At 43.5% G+C, this 26,759-nt stretch overlaps 1 protein-coding gene across 1 annotated transcript in view; it reads left to right on the forward strand.

Annotated features, from left to right (window-relative positions):
- Nucleotides 1–2,528: 2,528 nt before the first annotated feature.
- LOC309545021 (prostaglandin reductase 1-like) overlaps nt 2,529–26,759 on the forward strand; it is a 44,127-nt gene continuing 19,896 nt past the window's right edge. Inside the window, exons 1-6 of the mRNA XM_082244124.1 lie at nt 2,529–2,671; nt 12,318–12,363; nt 13,720–13,779; nt 16,247–16,414; nt 18,746–18,863; nt 23,318–23,473. Of these exons, the coding sequence (XP_082100250.1) occupies nt 2,566–2,671; nt 12,318–12,363; nt 13,720–13,779; nt 16,247–16,414; nt 18,746–18,863; nt 23,318–23,473 (654 nt within the window). The 5' untranslated portion in view covers nt 2,529–2,565. The remainder of the gene's footprint in view (nt 2,672–12,317; nt 12,364–13,719; nt 13,780–16,246; nt 16,415–18,745; nt 18,864–23,317; nt 23,474–26,759) is intronic.

Raw genomic sequence — 26,759 nt, forward strand, 5'->3', positions numbered from 1 at the left:
TGGTGAACTTCCACCTTCAGGTGCAATGCTTGCTCGCCTCCAATATCTAACCCCACTACAGAGTCAAATATACCTTTGACCAACTCCTCCTATAGGGGATGCAGCAAGACCTCCTTTTCTTCCCATTCAAAGATGTAACCACTACCTTTTCCTCTTCACTCTGCAGTCATCAGCATATTAAATTATAAAACAAGGCAGAAACACCATAGTGCTGTTTCCCTCATTTCCTAAAATTAATACAGGATTAAAAACACTCGCAAGAAAAACTGGTAAAACCATCAGCTCACCATGCTGACATTGGTAATTGGTGTGCGACGTCACGGGCTTCGGCTCCTCCCACCCATACATGTTACGCCCTCCGATTTGGGTTTTCTTCATTAGGTGGGGAGCCGACCTCAAGCAAGCCATTTTGTAGCATAACTTATATACTGTAACTCTATAGCCATATCTAAAATCAGGAAGTGATGAGGTAGGTATTCGTATTGGATAATAGTCTATCAATCATTACTGAATCCACTCCCATCTCTCCCTCCAACTGCCCCATATACTGTTGTAGTGGTTTATAGTGAACACACTGATAAAGTGTTAGCTGCATTTTGTGCCTGGGTGATAAGGCATATTGATTTGAGCGCTTAATAATAAGGGAGATTGCACTAATTTGTTTTATTTTCTAGTCTTTTATATCTGCCTGGAGTTAAGCTTTATGTTCAATTTTAATACAATCCGACAAAAATAATGTCACAGAGGAAAGAAAACAAAAGTATGACACTGCCTGAATTTGTTTCCATCAAATTTTATTTGTGTAAGGCCCCTTTCACACGGGCGCACCACCCGACGGAGTCCGTTCTGCTCAGCGGGGGATCGATCCGCCGATCCCCGCTGAGCAGGCGGATGAAAGCTCTGTCTCTGCTCTGTGTGCTGAGACGGAGCTGTCAGATCCCTGCTGTCCTATATGGGAAGATCGGATGAGAACGGACCGCCTGTCCGTTCTCATCCAATCTCATCCAATCCGATCCTCCAGGCGGAGGGAAAATAGGGTTTCCATGCATCCGGATTTCACGGACAGGATCGGGATCGGATCGGAGAGTAGCGCGCGTCAGCGGAGAGGTCTCTGCTGACATCCACTGCCCCATAGGGATGCATGGAGCATCCGATCAGGTCCGCCTGGAAAACTGACAGGCGGATCGGATCGCCCGTGTGAAAGGAAACTAACAGAGCTTTGGGCTCCTGGGAAGGGATGTGTAGATTTGTCTGTTTTGCCTTTATTCACAATCTGTTGCCAGTTTACAGTTTAATAAAGTGGTCCAAACTGCAGCCCGGGGGCTTGATACGACCCTTTGCTTGCCTTTATTTGGCCCTTTTTTGGCATTTTCCCCCCACTGACACTAACAATGGGGCATAATTCCTGTTACTGACATCAAAAACGGTACACTATTTACTCCATTGACATATAGAATGGGGCACTATTCCCCTGATAACATTCAACGATGGGGCAGTAATCTCCCACTGACACCAACAACGAGGCACTAGTCTTCCCACTGACCCCTACGATGGGGCACTATTCCTCCCTGTTATGCCAAAGATGCTGTTTACTCCCACTGATACCAGGACAATTTCAACTTCCAATGGCCACAGCCCCCCCCCCCCCCAAAAAAAAAGTCTGAAGGACAGTAAACTGGCCCTTTTGTTTAGAAAGTTTGGAGACCCTTGGTTTAAGGCTCGGTTCACACTGATGCGATGCGGGAAGGCTGCGAATTCGCAGCCTGTTCCCGCATCGCACACGCACCCCCGGCAGTTCACACTGCCATATGCGATCCGCTGGGGGTGTCAATGTAATCTTAACGACACCCCCAGTTTGATCGCATATCGCAGTGCGATCGTGCAGTTCGCACAGGATCGGATCGCACAAGTGTGAACCGCTGTGCGATCCGATCCTGATGCGGCAGCAAAAATGCCTCCTGTGCGTGTTTGCTGCGGGTGCGATGCGAATTTAGCCATACAAACTGTATGGCTAAACTCGCACCGCACAGCTGATCGCATGTCATGTCGGAGCAGTGCGCTCCGACATGACATGCGAACCCCGCACACGCAGTAGTGTGAACCGGGGCTAATACATAAGTACCAAAGAAAGTCATGTGTAAACAATTTTCAGCTTAATTAGTGTAATAAGGGGTAAATGGGAAGTACATAGGGCACTAAACTATTTCAGCCAATAAAATCTAGGTTTACTACAGTCAAGTGAGTTAAACAGTTGGTTGCCATGAATTTTTGCATCTTGTATATCCTTGTTACTCTTTGCACTGTATTATAGGATGAAACCCATTAACGTCAAATAGACACATATATTTTAGTTTTAAACATTTTAAATATAATTGAAGCCTCAATATATGTAAATATATACAAATCGTTTCAAATAGAGGAATACTGGAGAGACACTTTATGGTGGTGGACTGACTGAAATCCTGTTTTACCAGTGTGATAAGCTTTAGTCATTACCATATTACTCAGGTATATATTAACACCAGGATACCGTAATAGTTATTTATTTTATTGCAGAGAGTAAAGATGGTTGTGTCAAAATCATGGACTATGGTGAGACATTTTGAAGGTGCTCCAAAACTGGAAGACTTCAAGTTGATTGAGAATGAGTTGCCACCACTTAATGATGGAGGTAAGAGATCATTATTCTTGTGAAAAATACGTCTTAAGAAAATGTGTTGACACAATAGTAAGGATGTACCTAAATTATATATGGATGTGCTTTTAGATCAACTTTGCTTCTTTGTAGATTACTATGGAAGCCAAAATCTAGAGAAATTTGTTATGCATTTGGTGACAAAGATGTTATGACAAGAGCCCTGACCTTTTCTTTTCCACCTTCTGGCCCATTACTGGGCTTGCTGACTAATTGTTAGGTGCAGGTGACAGGAAAGAATAGACCTGAGGCCATGACCATAGGAAAGCTACTTTGCTATTTGAATAAAAGTACGTATTCGATTTTGTTGGCTTTCATGGCACAACAGAAGAAAGACTGGTACAACTTTACTGTGTAGACACAGGTACATGTGTGAGCTTCGAGACCCAACTGTATGTTGCACAAATATTCTGTACAGCACTGATGTATTACATTGCAGTTTGGACATCAAAGCGTTCAAAGCCAGCACTAAAGTGGTTCTAAAGGCTAGACTTTTTTTACTTTAACCCAAACAAGAGAGCTAAAAACCAGCTCAAACTCTCAATAGTGTAGTAATGAGTAAAACAAAGTACATTTTTTGAACTAATAGAATTGCTAACCTTGAACAGGTGGGTAAAGCTAACTGTAGTAGGGTCAGCAGCAGGTGGTGATGAACATCCAGCCTACATCACAGCCATGTGAGATGGATTACACTTGCCTAGTATAACTGAGAGAATTTGGACTTGTCTGTAACCAAAAAGTGCATTCAGAGCAACTGGGACCGCCTCCTTATGATGTCACTTCATGAGCATGCGTGGTCCATACGCTTTTCAAGGCACGCCGCCTCTTCATCGGGAAGCTGCTGAAGAGGTGCACATGCTTTGAAACACCTACCAGCCATGCATGCTCGTAGAGTGAGGTCAGACAGAGGAGGCTGATGAAGAGATGCGCATGCCTTAAAATGTGTATGAACTATGCATGCTCATAAAGTGATGTCTGATAGAGGAGGTCCCAGTCGCTGTGACCACACTTCCTGGTTACGAACAAGTTCCTATTCCCTCACAGCAATACCAGGCACCTGTAATCCATCTCACTTGACTGTGATGCGGGCCGCATGTCCATCACCACCTGCTGCCGTTCCCTCGACCCTACTATGGTTGCCTTTACCAGACTGTCCAGTGTTATTCTTGTGAGTGTAATTCTATTAGTTCAAAAAATTTACTGAGCTGTGCTGTGTGTCAATTTGCGCACACAGCCCGGCTGAGGATCAAGCCCACAGGTGTGTTGCCGTAGCAAGCAGCTTGCTATGGGGGCACACGAGGAAGAGGAGGAGCCAAGAGCACAGGTGGGGGACCCCAGAAGAGAAGGCTCAGGGTTGCTCTGTGCAATACCATTACACAGAGCGGGTAAGTAGAACGTGTTTGTTATTTTAGAGGGGAAAAAAGCCTTTACAAACACTTAAATGTAACTTCTACGGACAGGTTGCTACAGACATATATTAAAACATACAATGTAATGTTACATAGTTACATAGTTACATAGTAGGTGAGGTTGAATAAAGACAATAGTCCATCCAGTTCAACCTGTGTAGGTGTGTGTGGCTGTACTCATCTCACATACCCCTGAATGTTCTGATCCTTGAGATGTAAGTCTAAGAGTCTTTTGAAAGCCACCATACTACCCGCAGAAACCACCTCTTGTGGTAGAGAATTCCACAATCTTGTAGCCCTAACAGTAAAGAACCCCCCACGTTGCCTGTGGTTAAAACGCTTCTCCTCTAATCGCATTGTATGCCCCTGAGTCCTCATGCAATCCCTTCGAATGAACAGCTTTTTTTCTAAGCTGGGATCCCCATTAAGATATTTATAAATTGCTATCATGTCCCCCCTCAGACGTCTCTTCTCCAGGGAGAATAAATCGAGCGATTGTAGACGCTCTTCATAGTCAAGGTCCTCCAATCCCCTAATTAGTTTAGTTGCCCTTCTCTGGACTCTCTCCAGCTCCAACACATCCCTCCTGAGGACTGGCGACCAGAACTGGACAGAATACTCCAGATGCGGTCGGACCAGAGTTTTATAAAGTGGAAGGATTATAGTCTTATCTCTGGAATACATCCCTTTCTTTATGCATGCTAATATTCTGCTGGCTTTGGCAGCTGCCGCTTGACATTGCATGCTGTTGCCTAATCTATCATCAACCAAGACTCCCAGATCCTTCTCCATTTTTGATACCCCCAAGGGTTCCCCTCCTAACGTGTATTGTGTTTTTATGTTTTTAGTCCCCAAGTGCAAAACCTTACACTTCTCCACGTTAAACCTCATTTGCCATGTCGTTGCCCACTCTGTAATTTTGTCCAGGTCATTCTGTAGGATATCTGCTTCATGCTGTGCAGTTATTGCCCTGGCCAATTTTTTGTCATCTGCAAAAACTGATAACGCACTACTGATCCCGTCCTCAATGCTGTTTATGAATAAATTGAACAAGGTTGGTCCCAGGACTGAGCCCTGGGGCACCCCGCTTACAACCTCAGACCAGTCTGAGTATGCGCTGTTTATTACCACCCTTTGGACACGCCCTTTAAGCCAATTCCGTATCCAAGAGCAAACTCTGCTGTCGATACCTGCAGACCTTATTTTATAAATTAAGCGCTTGTGGGGAACTGTATCAAACGCCTTAGCGAAATCCAAGTACACCACATCCACTGGTCTGCCCCTATCTAGCTCACAGCTTACCTCCTCGTAGAATGCTAAGAGATTGGTTTGACAAGAACGCCCATTTGTAAACCCGTGCTGATTACTGCTGATGATGTTGTTGTCTTTAGCAAATTCTACGATATAGTCCCTTATCATCCCCTCCAGAAGTTTACATACTATTGATGTCAAACTGACAGGCCTATAATTTCCCGGGATATGCCTCTGGCCCTTTTTGAATATCGGAATCACGTTAGCTTTCTTCCAATCCCCTGGTACACCTCCTGTCCTAATACTGTCAGCAAAGATCAGGAACAGTGGTCTGGATATAACCTTACTGAGTTCCTTGAGTACTCTCGGATGTACGCCATCCGGGCCTGGTGATTTGTTTGTGTTAAGTTTATCCAGCCTTTCCCTGATTTCACCCTCTGTTAGCCATAGTGGCAAATCCTGTGTATTACTACTAACCATACAGTCATGGTCAGTGTACCCCTCCGTTTCCTGTGTAAAGACTGACGAGAAAAAAGCATTCAGCACGGTTGCTTTTTCAGTGTCCTCTGTAACCATCCCCCCATCATCGCTAATTATGTGTGCAATATGCTCTGCCCTAGTTTTTTTGCTGTTGATATATTTAAAGAATTTCTTTGGGTTTTTTTTACTATCCTCCGCTATTTGTCTCTCAAAGTTGATTTTAGCCATTTTGATTTCGTGTTTACTTTTCTTATTTGCCTCCTTGTATTGCTCGAAAGCCAATACAGTGCCCTCTGATTTATATTTCTTGAAGGCCAATTTTTTTCCCCTAATAAGTTTTTTAACGCTACGGTTTAGCCAGCCAGGTTTGGCTTTGTCTCTTCTAAATTTATTTCCCATAGGAATGCACTGCAAGATGCCTTTGCCTAATATGTTCCTAAAGCATTCCCATTTTTCCTCTGTGGTCAGGGATCCCAGGGTTTGGTCCCAGTTTACCCTTTCCATCAATGAGTACAATTTTGGAAAGTTTGCCCGTCTGAAGTTTAGGGTTCTTATGTTCCCCACTTGCCTTGTTATATTGTTATTTATACTAAATGTGATCATCCTGTGATCGCTAGAGCCCAGGTTGTCCTGAACTACTACCTCCGAGATTATGTCTGGGTCATTAGTGATCAATAGATCCAGGACTGCATTTTCTCTAGTCGGAGAATCCACCAACTGTGACATGTAATTATCCAGTAAGGTTTCTGTGAATAGGCGGGCCTTCTGTGAGTGTGCAGTCCCCTCATCCCAGTCAATGTCAGGATAATTGAAGTCCCCCAATATGATGACTGATCCCAATTTTGCCACTTTATTCATTAGTGCTAAGGATTCCAGCTCTACCTCCTCCCCTTGGTTAGGTGGCCTATAGCAAACCCCCACAATTACTTTCCCCTTTTCTCCTTCCCTATGGAGTTCAACCCACACAGATTCTAACTCCATGCTCATCCCATCCGTAATGTCACTCCTTTCTATCACCTTTATATTGTTCTTGACATAGAGACATACCCCTCCCCCTCTTTTTCCTACCCTGTCCTTCCGGTACACCGAATACCCTTGGATATTGGCCAGCCAGTCATGTGAGGGGTCGAACCAAGTCTCTGTTATTCCCACAAGGTCTATGTCCTCCTCATGTACTAACATTTCCAACTCATCCATTTTATTAGCTAGGCTCCTGGCATTAGCATATACCCCTCTTAGTTTTACGGAAGTTGAGCGCAATTGGTGGTTATGTTTATTCCTGTTTGGTCTGAGGTTTTCCCGCACAGACCTACCGATTGGCGTTGTGGACCTACTGTCGCTGCTGACCCTATAACTGCCTTCAGTCCTCTGCTCCCTCCTGACTGATTCTACTTCTGAGCCCTCCCCCCTGTCTCCTAGTTTAAAAGCCCCTCCAACTTGGTGGCCATCTTTCTCCCCAAAAGAGCTGTACCGTCCCCATTAAGGTGCAGCTCATCCTTACTAAAGAGCTGGTAGCCGACTGAGAAGTCAGCCCAGTTCTCCAGGAACCCAAACCCCTCCTTCCTACACCAATTCCTCAGCCACTTGTTAACTTCCCTAATCTCCTTCTGCCTCTCCTGTGTGGCTCGAGGTACAGGCAGTATTTCAGAGAAAACCACCTTGGAGGTCCTTTTCCTCAATCTATTACCTAAGTCCCTAAAATCGTTTTTAAGGATCCTCCACCTACCTTTAACTTTGTCATTAGTGCCCACATGCACCATGACCGCTGGGTCATCCCCAGCCCCCCACATCAATCTGACTGCCAGATCTGCGATATGCCGAACGCGGGCGCCCGGTAAACAACAAACTGTTCGGTTCACGAGATCTTTTTTACAGATTGCCCTCTCTGTCCTCTTGATAATTGAGTCCCCAACTACCACAACCTTTCTAACCTTTCCTGAGTTACGGCCCCCCTTCTTCCTGGAGCCGACCCCCCCCCCTGGCAGCTGGGGGAGGGTGCATGCTCCAGCTCTGCCACCCCTGAGTTGATATCCCCCTCAACCTGCAACTCGGCAAATTTGTTAGGGTCTATCAACTCAGGATTGGCCTCCCTGGCACTCCTCCCTCTACCCTTCCTAACAGTCACCCAGCTGCGTACCTCTGCTGCTTGCGTCTCCTCTGTTCCTCCCTCCTCTATGCTGGCCCCTACCAGCTCCTGATAGGCAATGTCCAAGCTCCTTTCCAGGTTGTTGATGCCACGCAGTGTTGCCACTGTGTTCTGTAGGTCCAGGATCTGGTCTACCAGAGCAACAAGTCGCTCACATCTTGCACAGCAGTATTCGCCCTCGATTGGTTCATCAAGGAACGCATACATGCAGCAAGAAGTGCACTGAGTGGCATCCGCAATCCTGTCGGACATTATTACCCTCTACTCTATGGGGATAATATTAACGACCTGCTCTTCCTTACCTACACTTCAGTGCTTGCGCTGCTGAAGATTTCCATAAATACAATCTTAAAGTATTGTTTGTGACCAAAGAATAAATATGTAAAATTCAATATACCACAACACAAAATAAAAACAAACAAATAAAGACATAAATTGTCTCCGCTCCCATGTGAAACAATGTTTCGCAATATTACAAAATAAGTTCAATATTAAGTGATTTCCAAAAACAAGTCCAAAATTCAGAAGATAATGTGCATGTGTTAGGGGCTCTTCACCCTCATAAATTAGGTGCTCCACCACCAAACAAGTGATCCTCCACAAGCTAAATTGCTCGCTCCCCTTGTGAGTGGATCCATAAACAAATACAGGTCAATCAAGCATATCAGGATCACATCAATGGCGCTATAATGCTCCGGCTTGGGTCATCAGCTTGGATCCCTTTAAATATAAACAGCAATCTCGACTGGCCCCATCTCCAACTATTCACGATAAATAGAGACATAAAACGGCCTTATATAGTGTAGTATGCGTCTTTATTGTTAAAAGACTTTCCAATCGCTTAAAAACTACTCGCATTGTATAAAATAAGAACAGCATAAAACTTAGCCAGTATAGGCTCTCACATATGTTCCGAGAACACACCATCCTATCTGGGAATGACGTCACTTGGGTAGTGGCGTAAAGCGTGTAGGCAGAGCTAGGTGACATAATTTCTGGATACGATCATGTGTTCTTGGAACACACAGGTACAACTCATAAAATTAGAATATCATCAAAAAGTTCATTTATTTCTGTAATTCAATTGAAAAAGTAAAATTCATATATTTTATATAGATGTTACACATAGTGGTATATTTCAAGTATTTCTTTCTTTTAAATTTTATGATTATGGCTTACAGCTAGTGAAAACCCAAAATTCCTGGTAGAGGGCTGCGCTGACTTTGGACTTGATAAAACAGAGTGGACCAACAACAGCAGATGACTTGGCTCCCTAAATCATCACAGACTGTGGACATTTTTCCATTTCATTTGAAAATCAAGGTCCCAGAGTCTTGAGGAAGAGTGGAGAGGCACAGAATCCAAGTTGCATGAGGCCCAGTGGGAAGTTTTCAGTCAGTGATGATTTGGGGAGCCATGTCATCTGCTGGTGTTGGTCCACTGTGTTTTGTCAAGTCTAAAGTCAGCGCAGCCCTCTACCAGGAAATTCTAGAGCACTTCATGCTTCCCCCTGCTGACCAGCTCTATGGAGATGCTGATTTAATTTTCCAGTAGGACTTGGCACCTGCCCACACTGCCAAAAGTACCAATACCTGGTTTAATGATCATGGTATTACTGTGTTTGATTAGCTTGATTGGTCAGCAAACTCGCCTGACCTAAACCCCATAGAGAATCTGTGGGGTATTGTCAAAAGGAAGATGATAGACACCAAACCCAACAATGCAGACAAGCTGAAGGCTGCTATCAAAGTAACATGGGCTTCCATAACACCTCAGCAGTGCCACAAGCTGATCGCCTCCATGTTACGTTGCATTGATGCAATAATTCATACAAAAGAAGCCCTGACCAAGTATTGAGTGCATATTATACTGTACATGGTCATACTTTTCAGTAAGCCAACATTTCTGTATTAAAAATTATTTTTGTTATTGGTCTTATGTAATATTAAACATTTCTGATACTGAATTGTGGGTTTTGACTAGCTGTAAGCCATAATCATCAAAATTAGAAGAAAGAAATGCTTGAAAAATATCACTCTGCATGAAAAGCATCTATATAAGATATGAGTTTCGTTTTTTTAAGAGCCTACACAGGCTAAGTTTTATGTTGTTTTTCATTTTATACAATGTGAGTAATTTTAAAGTGATTGGAAGGTCTTTTAACAATAAAGAAGCATACTACACTATATATGGCCGTTTTCTGTCTCTATTTACGGTGAATAGTTGGAGATGAGGCCAGTTGAGATTGCTGTTTATATTTAAAGGGATCCAAGCTGATGACAGAAGCCGGAGCATTATAGCACCATTGATGTGATCTGATATGCTTGATTGACCTGTATTTGTTTATGGATCCACTCACAAGGTGAGCGAGCAATTTAGCTTGTGGAGGATTACTTGTTTGTCGGTGGAGCACTTAATTTATGAGCATGAAGAGCCCCTAACACATGCACATTATCTTTTGAATTTTGGACATGCTTTTGGAAATTCCCTAATATTGAACTTATTTTGTATTATTGCTGGAGTTACACACATCGTTTCACATGGGAGTGCACACAATTTTTTATTTTGTGTTGTAATTTTGGTATATTCATTTTTACATATTTATTCTTTGGTCACAATACTTTAAGATGGTATTTATGGAAATCTTTAGCATTGCAAGCACATTACATTTTTTGTTTTAGTACTTATTACTGTGGGAACACAATGGGTGTTTGCAGCAGCTTTCTTTAGGTTTGATATATTAGAGGTTTTTATTATCTTTTGGCAGCGTGCAGCAGCACTTGGTTTATTTGTGCAGACATATATTGCTACACAATGTTCCAGAGACATTTAACAAACTGTGCTGAATGGGGTCAGGTCAATTCATATTCATAAATATGAGTGACCTATTTAATTTGGGATTTTGGGAAGAATGGTGCGTTCGGCCAATTCAAATGTTTTATTCAATTGAATACATCCATGGACATTTGTCTGATTTGAGATCTGATAGAGAATCTCACAATTCATTATTTCATTCAGGATTCATGGGCAGAAGCATTATTGCATTTGGTACAAATATGCATTTAGCAGAACGAGAGACTTTTGCCAGTTTGTGCGAATGCACATCTCTATCTATGCATATCTGCCAGAGCACAAATTTTATCCGTTTTTTTTTTTTTCTTTTTTTTTTTTCTTGCATTTTTAAAATGAATTTTAGCAACTGGCTGTATTGTATGACCTGGCGACTCTGCTGTTTGTACCCTTTGAAAAATGTAATACATTCATTTGAGAAAAATATACATTTTTTTAGTGTGAAAAATAATTCCCTCCCCAAGATGCCACTCTGACACAATAGGCATTTTTCTGGGCTCCCTTATAGCTGGCATCCACATCTAACAATCTATTTCAAGCAGAAAAAAAGTAAAATCATCCTAGGTTCCCTCCAGACGTTGATGTTAGGGCATTTAAGTGGTGGTTGGATAAGGGTCTCTATAGAATTGTACATTTTTCACCCTAACTGGACCCTTTGCCTTGGCCCACTGTATATCTAAACTTGATCTACTGTGGATCGTTTTTTTTTTTTTTTTTTTTTTATTTGAATCAATCTCTCATATTTTTTTAAATCCCTATATACCCTATGAAAATAATAAGGATGAAGGACAGAGAGGAGGAGTCTCGCTGATTTATGGTCTGTTGCTGGCCTCCTCAGATAACATATCCTATTCGGAAGACTGGGACAGGGATTTGTCTTCTGATACCACTTTGGAAACATGGCATACTCACTTCTGTACTGCTTTCCATGGTATTGTGAATGTTTCCCTCATTAAGGTGAATTCTAAAGTTATTACACAATGGTACCTTGTCCCAGCTCACCTAGCTAGGATGTACAATGGCTCCTCTCCGTGTTGCTTTTGTGGGTGCTCCATGAAGGGAACCATTTATAATATATGGTGGGAATGTCCTCGTATTAGAGGGGTATTAGAATAGGATCTTCTCATTACTTCATCAATGGGGTTGAAAAAAAATAAAAAAATAATCAGGGTTTTTTTTTTTTTTTTTTTACTGTACTGGATAATTATATTTCTAATTTATAGAGTAACAATCCTTAACTGCTTCAGTAAATCAGCCAGATTATATTATTTTTATCTAAAATTCAACAATTGTTATTAGTGTTAGTGTATTACATTTTTATTATATTCATGATTTGAACATTTTGGCTAATTTTTTTGTCTGCCTTGCGTTTAGTACCCCACATTTTTCACAAATTTTTCATTATCAGTATATTAAATTTAGTGCACATAGAATTTTTTTATATCTCTAACTAAAGGAAAAAATATATGTTTTTTTATACTTTCAGAGCTCTTACTGGAATCAGAATTTTGGAGTGTTGATCCATACATGAGGTAATATTAGAAAATTTAGCAGCAGTTTTGTAGTGAATTTATACAATATATTGAAGTAAATGATGAAAAATATATGGGCACTAGATTGGATGTTGGCAGGCTCTGTCACTGATTTGGTCTTACCACCAAGTATACCAGTCACATTACACTAAATATATACATTCAAAAAGTTATCATTGACATATGGTTTGATTTGATAAGAAATGATGATACTATTAAAACCATTTACCAACCGCCGCACGACTATTTACTGCGGCGGTCAGCCCCTCACGTCGCTCGCCTGTGAGGCTCTATGGGGGCGAGCGCGCACCGCTCCCGCCCTAACATCCCCGCGCGTGTGACCGGTGGACCCGATGTCCGCCGGTCACTCGCGATCTCCCCGTGGAGAGGGAGAAAGGAAGGTGGCTAATGTAAACAAAGCCGTCTGTCATTCTCCCCTGTTTAAGAACAGAGATCATACGGTCCTGCTATGTAGGATCGTATGTCTCTGTTGTTACATCACTAGCCCCACCCCTTTACAGTTAGAAGCACGCCCCTAGGGACACGCTTAACCCCTGCGTCACCAATAAAGTTAACCCCTTCCCTGCCAGTGTCATTTTTACAGTAACGTTGCATATGTATATCACTGATAACAGTAGTAATGTCACTGGTACCCCCAAAAGTGTCAAAAATGTCAGTCAAGGGTCCAATCTGTCTGCCGCATTGTCGCAGTCCCGCAAAAAAAAATCGCAAATCGCCACCATTACTCGTTAAAAAAAAAAAAACAAAAATGACAATCTTTCCCTTAGTTGGTAAATGCAATAACTTTTGCGCAAACCAATCAAAATATGCTTATTGCAATTTTTTTTACCAAACATGTAGCAGAGAACAAATTGGCCTAAAATGTTAAAAAATTTTGATTTTTTACATTTTTTGGGGGGGATTTCATATAAAAAAATGTGAAAAATATTGTTGTGTTTTCAAAATTTACTCTCTTTTTTTGTTTATAGCGCAAAAAGTAAAAATCGCACAGGTGATCAAATACCACCAAAAGAAAGCTCTGTTTGTGGGAAAAAAAGGACATAAATTTTGTTTACGTACAGCGTCGCACGACCGCGCAATTGTGCGTTAAATTCACGCAGTGCCGAATCGCAAAATAGGGCCTGGTCAGGAAGGGGGTAAAATCTCCCGGGGCTTAAGTGGTTTATTCATGATCATAGTTTTTATATGCATTACCTATTCTGTTGAAACGGTTCTGTCATGAATTGATCTATCAAATGTATTTTGACTTGACTTGTATTATGACTCTCTGACCTTTATTTGCTTTCTTTACTAATGTACTTGTATCATGAAACACTGATGTCTGATATCTTTCAGGCCATACAGCGTGAGAGCGCTAAAGGATGGGGATGTTATAATGGGAACCCAGGTTGCCAGGTATCACGTTTATTTTCTTTTATTATTAAGTATATATTACACACTGTGCAAACAAAGGATTGGCCAGATACAAGGTCCTAATCACAGCCTTGGACCTGGCAGTGGGGGAAAGCCTACTGGGCACTGTAGGGGTATTTACTAAAACTGGTGAACACATAATTGGGTGCAGCTGTGCATAGCAACCAATCAGCTTCTAACTTCAGCCTGTTCAAATAAACTTTGACAATAAAAAAGTTGATTGGTTTCTACGTAGAGTTGCACCAGATTTTGCACTCTCCAGTTTTAGTAAATCAACCCCTGTGTGTGTGATTGTGTGTAGTAAGAAGAGAGCTAGCACTACTAAAAGGGAACCTAACCCCAACTGTATATTTTCTGTGTGTGTGAAATATAATAAAATTTAAAAATGGGCTTTTTTTCTAGTTAGCATCAAGCATTCCTGATGATAAAAAGTAAACATCGTATTCTCAATTACTACAATGTTGTTTCTATTATAAAGTACAACAATTTGTTGTTTTTTTTTAGAATGAATAAAATGGCATTTTTTTAATTTTACACTTCTTTTCAAATGAAAAAAAAAAAAGTTAAATATTTATGGATGTATTAGCCATTATTTTGCTGCAGATTTTTTTTTTTTTTTTTTTCATCTGTAAAGATGGTAATGTATGGATCGTAATTTGGCTAGTTCCGCAGGGACTTCCGATCCATGTCGGATCCTGATCAGCGCTGTCGGCTATAGCTGGCAGTGCTGATTAGTGTATTCTGATGGTGGGGAATTTTCCCCCCTTTCAGAATACAAAGGCTGAGTGGGAGGTCTTTTTTTTTTTTTTTTTTTAGTTTAACCCACTGGTTTACCAGAAAAAAAAAATGAGTCTGAATGAGCTGCTTAAGCAGAGAGGAGAGGTAAATGAGTTAATTATGGCTAATTAGAGTTTAGTAAGGGATTAAATAGGAGAAAGGCCACAAATTGGGAACCGATGATCTAAAGGAATAGATTTCTATTAACCAGTTGGGCTCCAGAGAAATTGTTTTTCTTTTTCGTATACATGTAAAAATTCTAATTTTTGGCAATAAAATTACATAAACCCCCAGAACATTATATATTTTCTGAAAGCAGAGGCCCTGTACAATAAAAAGGTGATAGTTGCACGTTTTTTTTTCATCTGATATTTGCGCAAATTTTCCGTAAAAAATATAGTAAAATTAATTTTAGTTCAAAACCACGCCATATAATACCCATTTTTGGTTGAAATATAAAAGGTGAGGTTGCATCGAGTAAATAGATACCTAACATTCCATGTTTTAAAATTTAAATTTGAAATTGCGCCCGCGATATCGCCAAAAGCTATGATGCCCAAAAATCACCTTAGGTGACGCTTTAAAAGTAATTAAAGCACATCAATTTAGAGTTAACTAGGAGCTCTTGTGCTAGAATTATTGTTCTCACTGTAACGTTCACGGCGATATGTCACATGTGTTTTTTTTTTTACTTTTTTTACTTTTTACTTTTTTTTTGTGATTGCTATTATAAGGGGTTAATAAACCCATATGTGATAGCATTGGGCAGGTGACAGGTACTCTTTTTGGAGACAATAGGGGTCTAATAGACTCCCAATGTCTCCCTTGCCCTTCACACCATCTAATCAAGCGCAGATCGGCTTGGTTAGATGTGTCCCCTGGCTGTACTGGCCAAAAAAGGGTGCATATGAAACCGGAAGTGACATCACTTCCAGTTTTCATTGTTTGCATGTGAGATCAAGGTATGGATTTGCCTCGATCTCACTGCAGTCTCTCTTTTCCACCCCCACCTCCGCGGTCGGATTTGTTCCCGGGCATTGGTAAGCACGGGACAGCCCGGGAATCACGGGAGTTCGGGCTGCCAGCGGGAGAGGGGACGACGACCGCCCAGCTGACTGTGTGAAAGTGGTCGGCAGCTATGGAGCTGCCGTATCACTTTGCGCTTGAAGCCGGGAGCTGGCTCTACAATACCCGCACAGGCTGATGGCTGCTACTGCAACCATCAGCTTGTGATCAAAGGTTCACAAAGATAAAAAAATAAAAATAAACCTTTCATTCAACCTCTAAATTGATTGAGTTTTTAATTTAAAAAATCCAGAATAAAGGAAATGAAGTGGTGACATTAATATTACACAGGATTTATGTGGTTCCAACAGTTCCCAGTGCTTTACAAAATGGAAGGAGACAGTACAGTTAAAATACAAGAGGCCTCTGATAGCATATTCATTTTTTGTGGTCTGCATAATTGCAGGTGTGGGGGAGGTATGTTCTTTGCCAACATGTCTGTCTTTTTCATCCCAGATTGGTGAAAGGAAAAATGTAGTCAGGTTCTAATGACTTTGACGAGTATGGATGAGTTTGTCCAAGTGCCTACAATAGCCATCACTGCTTATGATGATACAGTAAAAAAATGAATTCAACATTTTTTTTTTTTTTTTTGTTCTTTACTCAGGGTTGTGGAAAGTAAGAATCCTGCGTTTGCAGTTGGTGATTATTATGTAGCACGTGCAGGCTGGACAACACACTTCATATCAGACGGTAAAGAATTGCGTGCCTTACCATCCAACTGGCCCGAATCACTGCCACGGTCATTGGCACTTGGAGCTGTTGGAATGCCTGGGTAAACTACCTTTTACGCCTAAAAACATATTTTATTATATCCCAAAACCTCTACACCTTGATATATTTACATATGTATATTTTATAAGACTATTGATACCTCATCCCCTCCATTGGGCTGCATTCACAGGGAGGAAAAACTTCAGTAAATGCTGACAATTCACTATTTTGAATGCTATATAATCAACTGGTTATTTTTTAATGTTAGAGACCTTTGCAAGCCTGTTTAGGAGCTCCAAAATCATATTGGTGACAAGTGTGCCTTTGTGCGTTTCAGAGTTAGCTAGCATTGCTGACAATGCATTTCATGACTATAAACCTGCACACGTTATCTACTTTGAATATTTACCTATAATAAAAGTGCTTCTGCAGTTGCAAAAAATATGTGGATATGTTTACTTGTGATTTATTTTACTTAAGGTTTCCTACATACTGTGTTTAAGGCTAAGTTCACATGTAGGCGCTTTGGGGCATTTTTGGGGAGTTTTTCTGCACTAGGATCAGCTCAAAAAATGCCCAACAAGACAAATCCTATTCATTTCAATGGCCCCTGTTCACATCTGAGCGTTTTGATGTTTTAAGCAAAACGCCCAACGCTCAAAAAAGTATATGAGCTTCTTTTTGGGCAGATTACAGGCGTTTTTATTTTTTTCCATAGGTCACTAGTCAACCTAAAAAAACGCCTGAAAAAACGCCCATAAAAACGCCTGAAAAAACGCCTGTAAGGCTACATTCACATGTCAGCGTATCGATCGCGGGCAGAATCACCGCGATTCTGCCCGCGATCCAAAAATCATTGCAAATCGCGGGACGCCTGTGCATTGCCCGTGATTTGCAATAGCACCCCAAACGCTGTGCGATGTTGCCGCGATTTCCGCCTGCCGAATCGCGGTAACATCGCGAAAAAAAAAAATTGCGGGGCGTATGACGCACAAAAAAGGTACAAGAGCTTCTTTGGGGCATAATGCGTCCCGCGATTTTTTTTTTTTGCGCGATGTTACCGCAATTCGGCAGGCGGAAATCGGGGCAACATCGCACAGCGTTTAGGGTGCTATTGCAAATCACGGGCAACGCACAGGTGTCCCGCGATCTGCAATGATTTCCGGATCGCGGTCAGAATCACCGTGATTCTGCCCGCGATCGCTACGCTGACATGTGAACGTAGCCTAAATAGCAACGCCAAGATGTGAACGTAGCCTTAAAGTGTAAAAACAAGAAGAAAAATGTAATAGATTAGTAGTCCTTAGATGTGGTGGCTGCATTCGTTTTCTTGCCTTGCCTGTAACAAACTTCCTGCAAGGCCGGGCAAGGAAATTAATCAGAGAAGCCGCCATGAGGCCCATGGTAACTCTAGAGGAGCTGCAGAGATCCACAAATCAGGTGGGAGAATCTGTCAACAGGACAACGATTGGTCGTGCACTCCACAAATCTGGCCTTTGTGGAAGCGTGGCAAGAAGAAAGCCATTGTTGAAAGAAAGCCATAAGAATTTCCATTTGAAGTTTGTGAGAAGCCATGTGGAGGACACAGCAAACGTGGAAGAAGTTGCTCTGGTCAGATGAGACCAAAATTGAACTTTTTGGCCTAAAAGCAAAACGCTATGTGTGGCGGAAACCTGAACACACCACCCCCACCGAGAAACATGGTGGTGGCAGCATCATGTTGTGGGGATGCTTTGCTTCAGCAGGGACAGGGAAGCTGGTCAGAGTTGATGGGAAGATGGATGGAGCCAAATAGAGTCTGCAAAAGACTCACACCTCTCTAGATGTGTAAAGCTGGTAGTGACATACCCAAAAAGACTTGCAGCTGTAATTGCAGCAAAAGGTAGCTCTACAAAGTATTGACTCAGGGGGGCTGAATACAAATGCATGCCACACTTTTCAGGTATTTATTTGTAAACAAATTTGAAACCCATTTATCATTTTCCTTCTACTTCACAATTATGTGCCACTTTGTGTTGGTCTATCACATAAAATACCAATAAAATACATTTACTTTTTGATAGTAACATGACAAAATGTGGAACATTTCAAGGGGTATGAATACTTTTTCAAGGAACTGTAACAGGAAGGAACAGAACACTTCTTCCTTTCTCCATAGCATAGGGGCAGATGTTCTGTAGTACACTGAGAGAACTGAGAACAATGCTAACTGATAACAGTGCAGCAAGGGGAGGGGGTACACAGAAAATTATCAGACAGCTAGATCCACAAGTTGTTTTTATTACAGTTATCAAACAAATATATCAAAACTCTTTCAACTGTATATTTAGCAGACCAAAAGAAAACAAATAATAGTTTATTAATATCTGCATTTACTATTTTTCTTGCACAGTGTCACAGCATACATTGGTCTTAAGCAAATCTGTGATCCAAAGCCAGGTGAAGTGCTTCTTGTAAACTCAGCGGCTGGCGCTGTGGGTACTATTGTTGGACAAATTGCCAAGATAAAGGTAAATTACATGAAACTGCTCTCACTCTGCCTAGTGCTGGACTGTAACTGATAATCAGCAGTGACTCATTTTGTACACGAAACCATATTGCAGTCAGGGCCGGTGCTAGACTTTCTGGTGCCCTAGGCAAGGCCAGCAACTTGGCAGCCCCCCAAAAAAAAATATTAAATTAAAATAAAAAATTAAAACTTCTATAATTTTAAAAACAGTAGCAAATATTAAAACCTCCTAACATGAAATATAGCAAAGAGCCAGCCAAATCAAACAAAGAAACATCCACAGAAGAGTGTGGAGGGGGGAGAGTGTGTGGGGGGGGGGGGGAGAGAGTGATTGGGGGGGGGAGAGTGATGGGGGAAGAGAGTGACAGGGGGGAGGGGGGGAAGAGTGTGACGGGGGGAGGAGTGTGATGGTGGGGAAGGGAAGAGTTTAACAGGCGGTGGGGGCCAGTGTGACAGGTGGTGGGGGGCCAGTGTGATAGGAGGGGGGCCAGTGTGACAGGTGCTGTGAGGGGCCAGTGTGACAGGTGGTGGGGGGGGGCAGTGTGACAGTTGGTGGATGGCCAGTGTGACAGGTGCTGTGGGGGGGCGGTGTGACAGGTGGTGGAGGGGGGCGGTGTGACAGGTGGTGGAGGGGGGCGGTATGACAGGTGGTGAAGGGAGCGATGTGACAGGTGGTGAGGGGCAGTGTGACGGGTGGTTGAGGGAGCGGTGTGACAGGTGGGGGGGGGCGATGTGACAGGTGGTGGGGGGGCGGTGAGACAGGTGGTGGGGGGACATTGTGACAGGTGGTGGAGGGGTGCAGTGTGATTAGTTGGTGGGGGGGCAGTGTGACAGGTGGTGGAGGGGGGCAGTGTGACAGGTGGTGGAGGGGGGTGGTGTGACAGGTGGTAGAGGGGGGCGGTGTGACAGGTGGTAGAGGGGGGCGGTGTTGCAGGTGGTGAAGGGGGGCGGTGTGACAGGTTGTGGGGGGGCATTGTGACAGGTAGTGCAGGGGGGCAGTGTGATTGATTGGTGGTAGGGGAGCAGTGTGACAGGTGGTGGTGGGGGGGGGGGCAGTGTGACAGGTGGTGGAGGGGGGGCAGTGTGATTAGTTGGCAGGGCCGGACTGGGAATAAAATTCATCCCTGGAAATAATTTCATACCAGCCCAATAACATTATTATACCAGCCCAACAGAATAACGTCTTTATTTTCTTGTTCATAATAGGGAAAATTATGCATTTTAAAACACATTTTGAAGAGTTTATAATATATAGATAAGACATATATGAAAGCAAATATGGCTTTATATATATATATATATAAAAATATAAATAGAGCAAACTCCTTTCCACAAGATGGTCAGAGGCTGCGGACAAGTTACAGGAGATGGTCAGAGGCTCCAGACAGGATACAGGAGAGAGTCAGAGGCTGCGGACAAGTTACAGGAGATGGTCAGAGGCTGCGGACAGAATACAGGAGAGAGTCCGAGGCTGCAAACATGGTACAAGAGATGTCAGAGGCTGCGGACATGTTACAGGAGCTAGTCAGAGGCTGCGGACATGTTACAGGAGCTGGTCAGAGGCTGCGGACACAGTACAGGAGATGTCAGAGACCACAGACAGGATACAGGAGATAGTCAGAGGCTGTGGACATTGTACAGGAAATGTCATAGGCTGCGGACATAGTACAGGCGATGGTCAGAGGCTGCGGACATGGTACAGGAAATGTCATGGGCTGCGGACAGGTGGTGGTGTGGGGGCAGTGTGACAGGTGGTGGTGGGGGGCAGTGTGACAGGTGATGGCGGGGGGCAGTTTGACAGGTGGTCGGGGGGGCAGTGTGACGGGTGGTGGTGGGGGGCAGTGTGACAGGTGGTGGTGGGGAGGGCAGTGTGACAGGTGGTGGTGGGGGGCAGTGTGACAGGTGATGGGGGGGGCAGTGTGACAGGTGGTGGGGGGCAGTGTGACAGGTGGTGGGGGGCAGTGTGACAGGTGGGGGGGGGGGCAGTGTGATAGGTGGTGGTGGGGGGCAGTGTGATGGGTGGTGGTGGGGGGGCAGTGTGACAGGTGGTGGGGGGGGCAGTGTGACAGATGCCAGAACTTCACTCACAAAGTTGACCGCAGTGTGACAGGTGATGGTGGGGGGCAGTGTGACAGGTAATGGTGGAGCGCAGTTTGACAGGTGGTGGGGCGGGAAGTGTGACAGGTGGTGGTGGGGGGCAGTGTGACAGGTGGTGGTGGGGGGGCAGTGTGACAGATGCCAGAACTTCACTCACAAAGTTGACCGCTTATGCCAGCTTCTGAGGGCTGCCCTTAAAAAATGAGAGCTGAGGCAGCAATGTGCTTGTTGTCCCGTGGCCAATCAATAGTAGGGGTGGTGACAGGCGGGGGGGAATGGCTGCCTGTGTGTTGTGCTCTCCCGACTCCCAGGGCTCATTGAGTGCCGATTAGAGGCAGGAGGATGACGGCTTACAAATGTATAAGGAGTGTGATCACCTGTCAAGTTTTCCCCACCATGGGGATTGGGGAGTGAGTGAGACGGCCTCCACCCGTTATCAGGAAGGGATTCCCACACTTCCCTTGATCCTCCCCTTTAAAAAACTCTGACAAACGGCCCGGGAAATGAAGGCAGACTGGGGACGGGATGGGGCGCCCACCAACACACCGCTCTTTGTGTGTGTGAGCGGAGCTGAGGTGGTAGTGTGCTGTGCGCGTCCTCTAAACCCAGAGAATTAGGCACTGACTAACTCCGGGTGGAGAATAGGAAAACTAGTGGTCCTGGCTGCACCCTAGGCTGCAGTGCACCCTAGGAGGCTGCCTAGTTCGCCCAGTGGTAGCGCCGGCCCTGATTGCAGTATGAGAATTGTTAGAATACATTGTTCACGTATATTTGTACAACAACTACAGATATATTCTCTAGCCAGTAGATGGCCGTATTTATAAGTTTGTAGCCGCTCTATGGTAAACCCTATGTCTTTTCTCTGTATAATAAAAGTTTCCTGTCTGCAGTTAGGCAGCAAAGCCCATGTGGACTGCCTGTTATGTAGGGCTATATACAGAATTTCTAACAGGAATACAGTACATCAGTCCTAATGTTTAGCATTGAATAATGCTACTTTATTTAACTGACTCTGCAGATAATGAGTGTATATACCATTTTTTACCAAAAGTATTGGGATGCCTGCCTTTACATGCACATGAACTTTAATGGCATCCTAGTCTTGGCCTGTAGGGTTCATAATTAAGTTGGCCCACCGTTTGCAGCTATAGCAGCTTTAACTCTTCCATCCCACTCATCCATGTCTTTATGGACCTTGCTTTGTGCACTGGTCCAAATCATTTGGTGGAGGGGGAATTATGGTGTGGGGTTGTTTTTCATGGGTTGGGCTTGACCCCTTAGTTCTAGTAAAGGGAACTCTTAATGTGTCAGCATAAACTTTGGGATTAATTTAGAGCAGAGACTGTGAGCCAAGTCTTCTCATCCACATCAGTGCCTGACCTCACAAATGCGCTTCTGGAAGAATGGTCAAACATTCCCATAGACACTTTTTTAAACTAGGGAATGGGGGGGAGGGTACAGATGTAGAAATGGGGGCATTAGCGGTAGGGTGTTCGGAGCTCCTAAACCCAGGGTGGGTACGGGGAAAAATCAAGAGAGCAGCCTAAAAACATCAAATGAGGATAAATGTAACCGATCTAAATTACGAGGCTTTTATACCAATGCCAGAAGCCTGGCCAACAAGATGGGAGAGCTGGAGCTGCTGATGTTTGAGGAGGACTTAGATTTTGTGGGGATAACTGAGACTTGGTTCGACAGCTCTCATGATTGGATGGCGACCATTCAGGGGTATTCCCTTTATCGCAGGGATAGAGAGGGTAAAAAAGGGGGAGGGGTATGTCTGTATATTAAGAACAGTATACAGGTAAATATGAGGGATGATATTAATAATGGAGCTATGGACGAGGCAGAATCCCTATGGGTAGAGCTTCAAAGGGAAGGCACGGTGGGGAAGGTAATATTGGGCGTTTTGAGTAATGAACCAGGCTGGGAGTTTTTAAAAGCCTCAGGAATCTTTTGCAGGTGTTTAGAGTTAATTAGTTGATTCAGATGATTAGGTTAATAGCTCGTTTAGAGAACCTTTTCATGATATGCTAATTTTTTGAGATAGGAATTTTGGTTTTTCATGAGCTGTATGCCAAAATCATCAATATTAAAACAATAAAAGGCTTGCACTACTTCAGTTGTGTGTAATGAATCTAAAATATATGAAAGTCTAATGTTTATCAGTACATTACAGAAAATAATGAACTTTATCACAATATGCTAATTTTTTGAGAGGGACCTGTATATAATATCCACAGTGAGCATTTAAGGAAGTTTTTTGGCTTTCTATAGAAAAAATTATCCGGATTGCAAACTAGATTTTCACAGAATTTTTTGTACTAACATTATTTTGTTTTTCCTTATATTGAACAGGGCTGTAAAGTGGTCGGATCTGCTGGCTCAGATGAAAAAGTTGCGTATTTAAAAGAAATCGGTTTTGATGCAGCTTTCAACTATAAGACTGTAAGCTCTTTGGAGGAAGCACTGAAGGCAGCATCTCCAGAGGGCTACGACTGTTACTTTGAGAATGTAAGTAACTGTGAGTTTGTGGCTAATTTCAACAAGGAGTTTTAAGCCTCGTACACGCGCAACGATTATCGGCCGACCGATCGTCCGACTTTTGTCCAAGTTGTTTTGTTGGTTGGAATGTGCCTAGACTGCACACAAATTTTCTCAGCCAACAAAATTCTACTTCAGAAGTGATGTCATGTGTTGGTTTGTTTCCTTTGTGTCTGTTCTTCACTGAGCATGCCCAGACTTGCTCATCAGATTTTTCCCTGTCGAAATCTTTACTGACTGCACGAAAATCGGCCGTTGTGTTGACGGCCAACAAAAATTTTATAGTCTGCACACCAGATATTTTTCGGCCGAAAAGTCGGAGTTGGTTGTCGGAAGCATCATACTAACAAGCCGAAAAACGGCAGATCGGACGTTGGCCGAAAATTCCCTGCCAATTTTCGATGCGTGTGTACGGGGCTTTAGTTATCAGTGTGAAGTTTATTTGCACATGGATAAATATTTGACTTCTGGGAAAACTGAAGTAGCTTATGCGCAAGTACAAATAGTCAAATTGTCAGAAAGCAAAAATTTGTGAATACTAGAACCTTGACTGGAGGAATTCGGCCAATAGTGAATGTACCAATATATATGTAAAGCACTGCGTAAATTAACAGCTCTATAAAAGTACCTGTAGTAATAATAATAATTAATTACAGACCAGTTATAAGACGGAGCTCCTCCTAAAAGCCTATGTACAATGTGCTTAACCACTTAAGCCCCGGAAGATTTTACCCCCATTCCGACCAGGGGGTATTTTGCGATTCGGCACTGCGTGACTTTAACGGACAATTGCGCGGTCGTGCGACGATGTACCTAAACAAATTTGGCGTCCTTTTTTTCCCACAAACAGCTTTCTTTTGGTGGTATTTGATCACCTGTGCGATTTTTTGATCACGCGCTATAAACAAAAAAAGAGCGTTGATTTTTCAAAAATAGCAATATTTTTCACATTTTTTTTTTATATAAATTTCCCCCAAAAAAAATGTAAAAATCAAAATTTTTTAACATTTTCGGCCAATTTGTTTTATGCTACCTATGTTTGGTAAAAAAAATCGCAAAAAGCGTATTTTGATTGGTTTGCGCAAAAGTTATCGCGTTTACTAACAAAGGGAAAGATTTTTGTCATTTTTGTTGTTTTGTTTTTTTTACGCGTAATGGCGGCGATCTGCGATTTTTTTTTTTTTTTTTTTCCGGTACTGCGGCATTGGGCCGGACAGATCGGACCCTTGACTGACATTTTTGACACTTTTGGGGTTACCAGTGACATTTCTACAGTAATCAGTGCTATGCATATGCACTGTTACTGTAAAAATACACTGGTAGTGAAGGGGTTAACTTTATTTGGGAGGGAGGGGCTGTGTGTGTCCCTAGGGGTGTGCTTTCTACTGTGATTGGCTGTGGCTTGAGCTGTAAGGACACTGATCAACGGATCTACATAGTAGATCCGTGTGATCAGTGTTTTTACACCAAGGAGAATGACAGGTGGCTTGTTTACACAAGCCGCCTGACTTTCTCCCTCTCCCCCGCCGATCGCCGAGTGACCGGCGGACATCGGGTCCGCTGGTCACACGCGCGGGGGGGTCCGTGACCACGCGGGAGCGCGCGCTCGCTCCCTAGACCCTCACAAGCTAGTGACATAGCCCTACGTCACTTTGCCTGTGAGGGGCTGACTGCCGACGTAGATCGGCGTTAGGCAGTCGGCAAGTGGTTAAAATGCAATGAACAAACAATATTTTGGATCAGTCAGGCATTTTTTTTTACATCCAGCCCTTGAGGAAATAAATGGGTGGAGGGATTTTTGACTAAAGAGAGTAACAATTCTGGCTAAGGGTTAATAGGCTGAGTGGTAGTATATGAACAGGAAGTTGCTGCTGGGAAGTCGCAAAAAGAACCCTCATTGGCTGTGGCTGATCAGCAAACTGTGCTTGGGTGGTTGTTTTTCTTGTCATGGTAGCTTGGGGGTTAGGTGTAATCTTTGGGGTCTGTGAAAGACTTGAAACAGTTACACTAGGGGCCGATATGGTGGTATGGTGCTTCTCTGTTGGCTAGGTGTTCTACCAGGAGCTTGGTTTCTTTGTGGAAGGCAGTATATAGGCTCAATTTGGAATTGTCCTCAAGCCAGCAGTGTGCAGCTGAGGTCAGGGGTAGAACTTAGTTAAGACTTTGGTTAATGGACTCCCAAAGGGCCTCCTCCTGGCAATACTTGACTATTTATTTTGGTACATTTTACTGTTTTTTTTAATTGTTAATGGGTGTTAAATAAAAGGCTGTTGAGGCCAATTTAAAACCCACGTCGGTGTCAATATTTGGGGGGTTAGATGTCAGGGACAGAACTGACATACCCATCAGTAAAAGGTATATTTGTTTAACCACTTGCCGACCGCTTACTATATATATACGGCGGCAGAGTGGCTCCTACAGGCAAAAAACGTATCGGTATGTCGCTCGCCTGGTGGCAGCTAGAGGGTGAGCGCGCGCTGCCGTCAGTGCGCTCCCGCCCCCAATAGTCAGCGGGGAAGCCGATGCATGTGTCAGGTGGCTCCGATTGCCGCCTGACACCCGCGATCGCTCACCGCTGAGAGAGAAGGATGGTCGGCTGTTGTAAACACAGCTGACCGTTCTTCTCCCTGGAATGGTCATAGAGCCCATGTGATCCTTCTATATAGGATCACATGTCTCTATGGTCATTTCAGAAGCCACGACCCCCACAGTTAGAATCACTCCCCTAGGCTCACATTTAATCCCTTGATCACCGTTCTTCTCCCTGGAATGGTCATAGAGCCCATGTGATCCTTCTATATAGGATCACATGTCTCTATGGTCATTTCAGAAACCACGCCCCCCCACAGTTAGAATCACTCCCCTAGGCTCACATTTAACCCCTTGATCACCCACTGGGTTAACCCCTTCCCTGCCAGTGTCATTATTACAGTAACAGTGCATATTTTTAGGGATAGGTCTAAGCCTGTCTGGAGGAACCCCAGAACATGATGAATTTTAGGATTAGAGATGGAACCAGACTCATTAGTGTCAGGGTCCGGACTGGTAGCAGGAGCGGTGCAGGGAGTTGATCCGCTGTGTCAGTGAGGGATTGGCGTGGACCGTACCGGAAGATCGGTTCTAAGTAGTTACTGGTTTTCACCAGAGCCCGCGGCAAGGCGGGATGGGCTTGCTGCGGCGGTAACTACCAGGTCGTGTCCTCTGGTAGCGGCTCAACCTCACCGACTGCTGATATAGGCGTAGTACAAAAGGGACA

The sequence above is a fragment of the Pelophylax lessonae genome (assembly GCF_965119305.1).
Source record: "Pelophylax lessonae genome assembly, chromosome: 1".
NCBI classification, from domain to species: domain Eukaryota; kingdom Metazoa; phylum Chordata; class Amphibia; order Anura; family Ranidae; genus Pelophylax; species Pelophylax lessonae.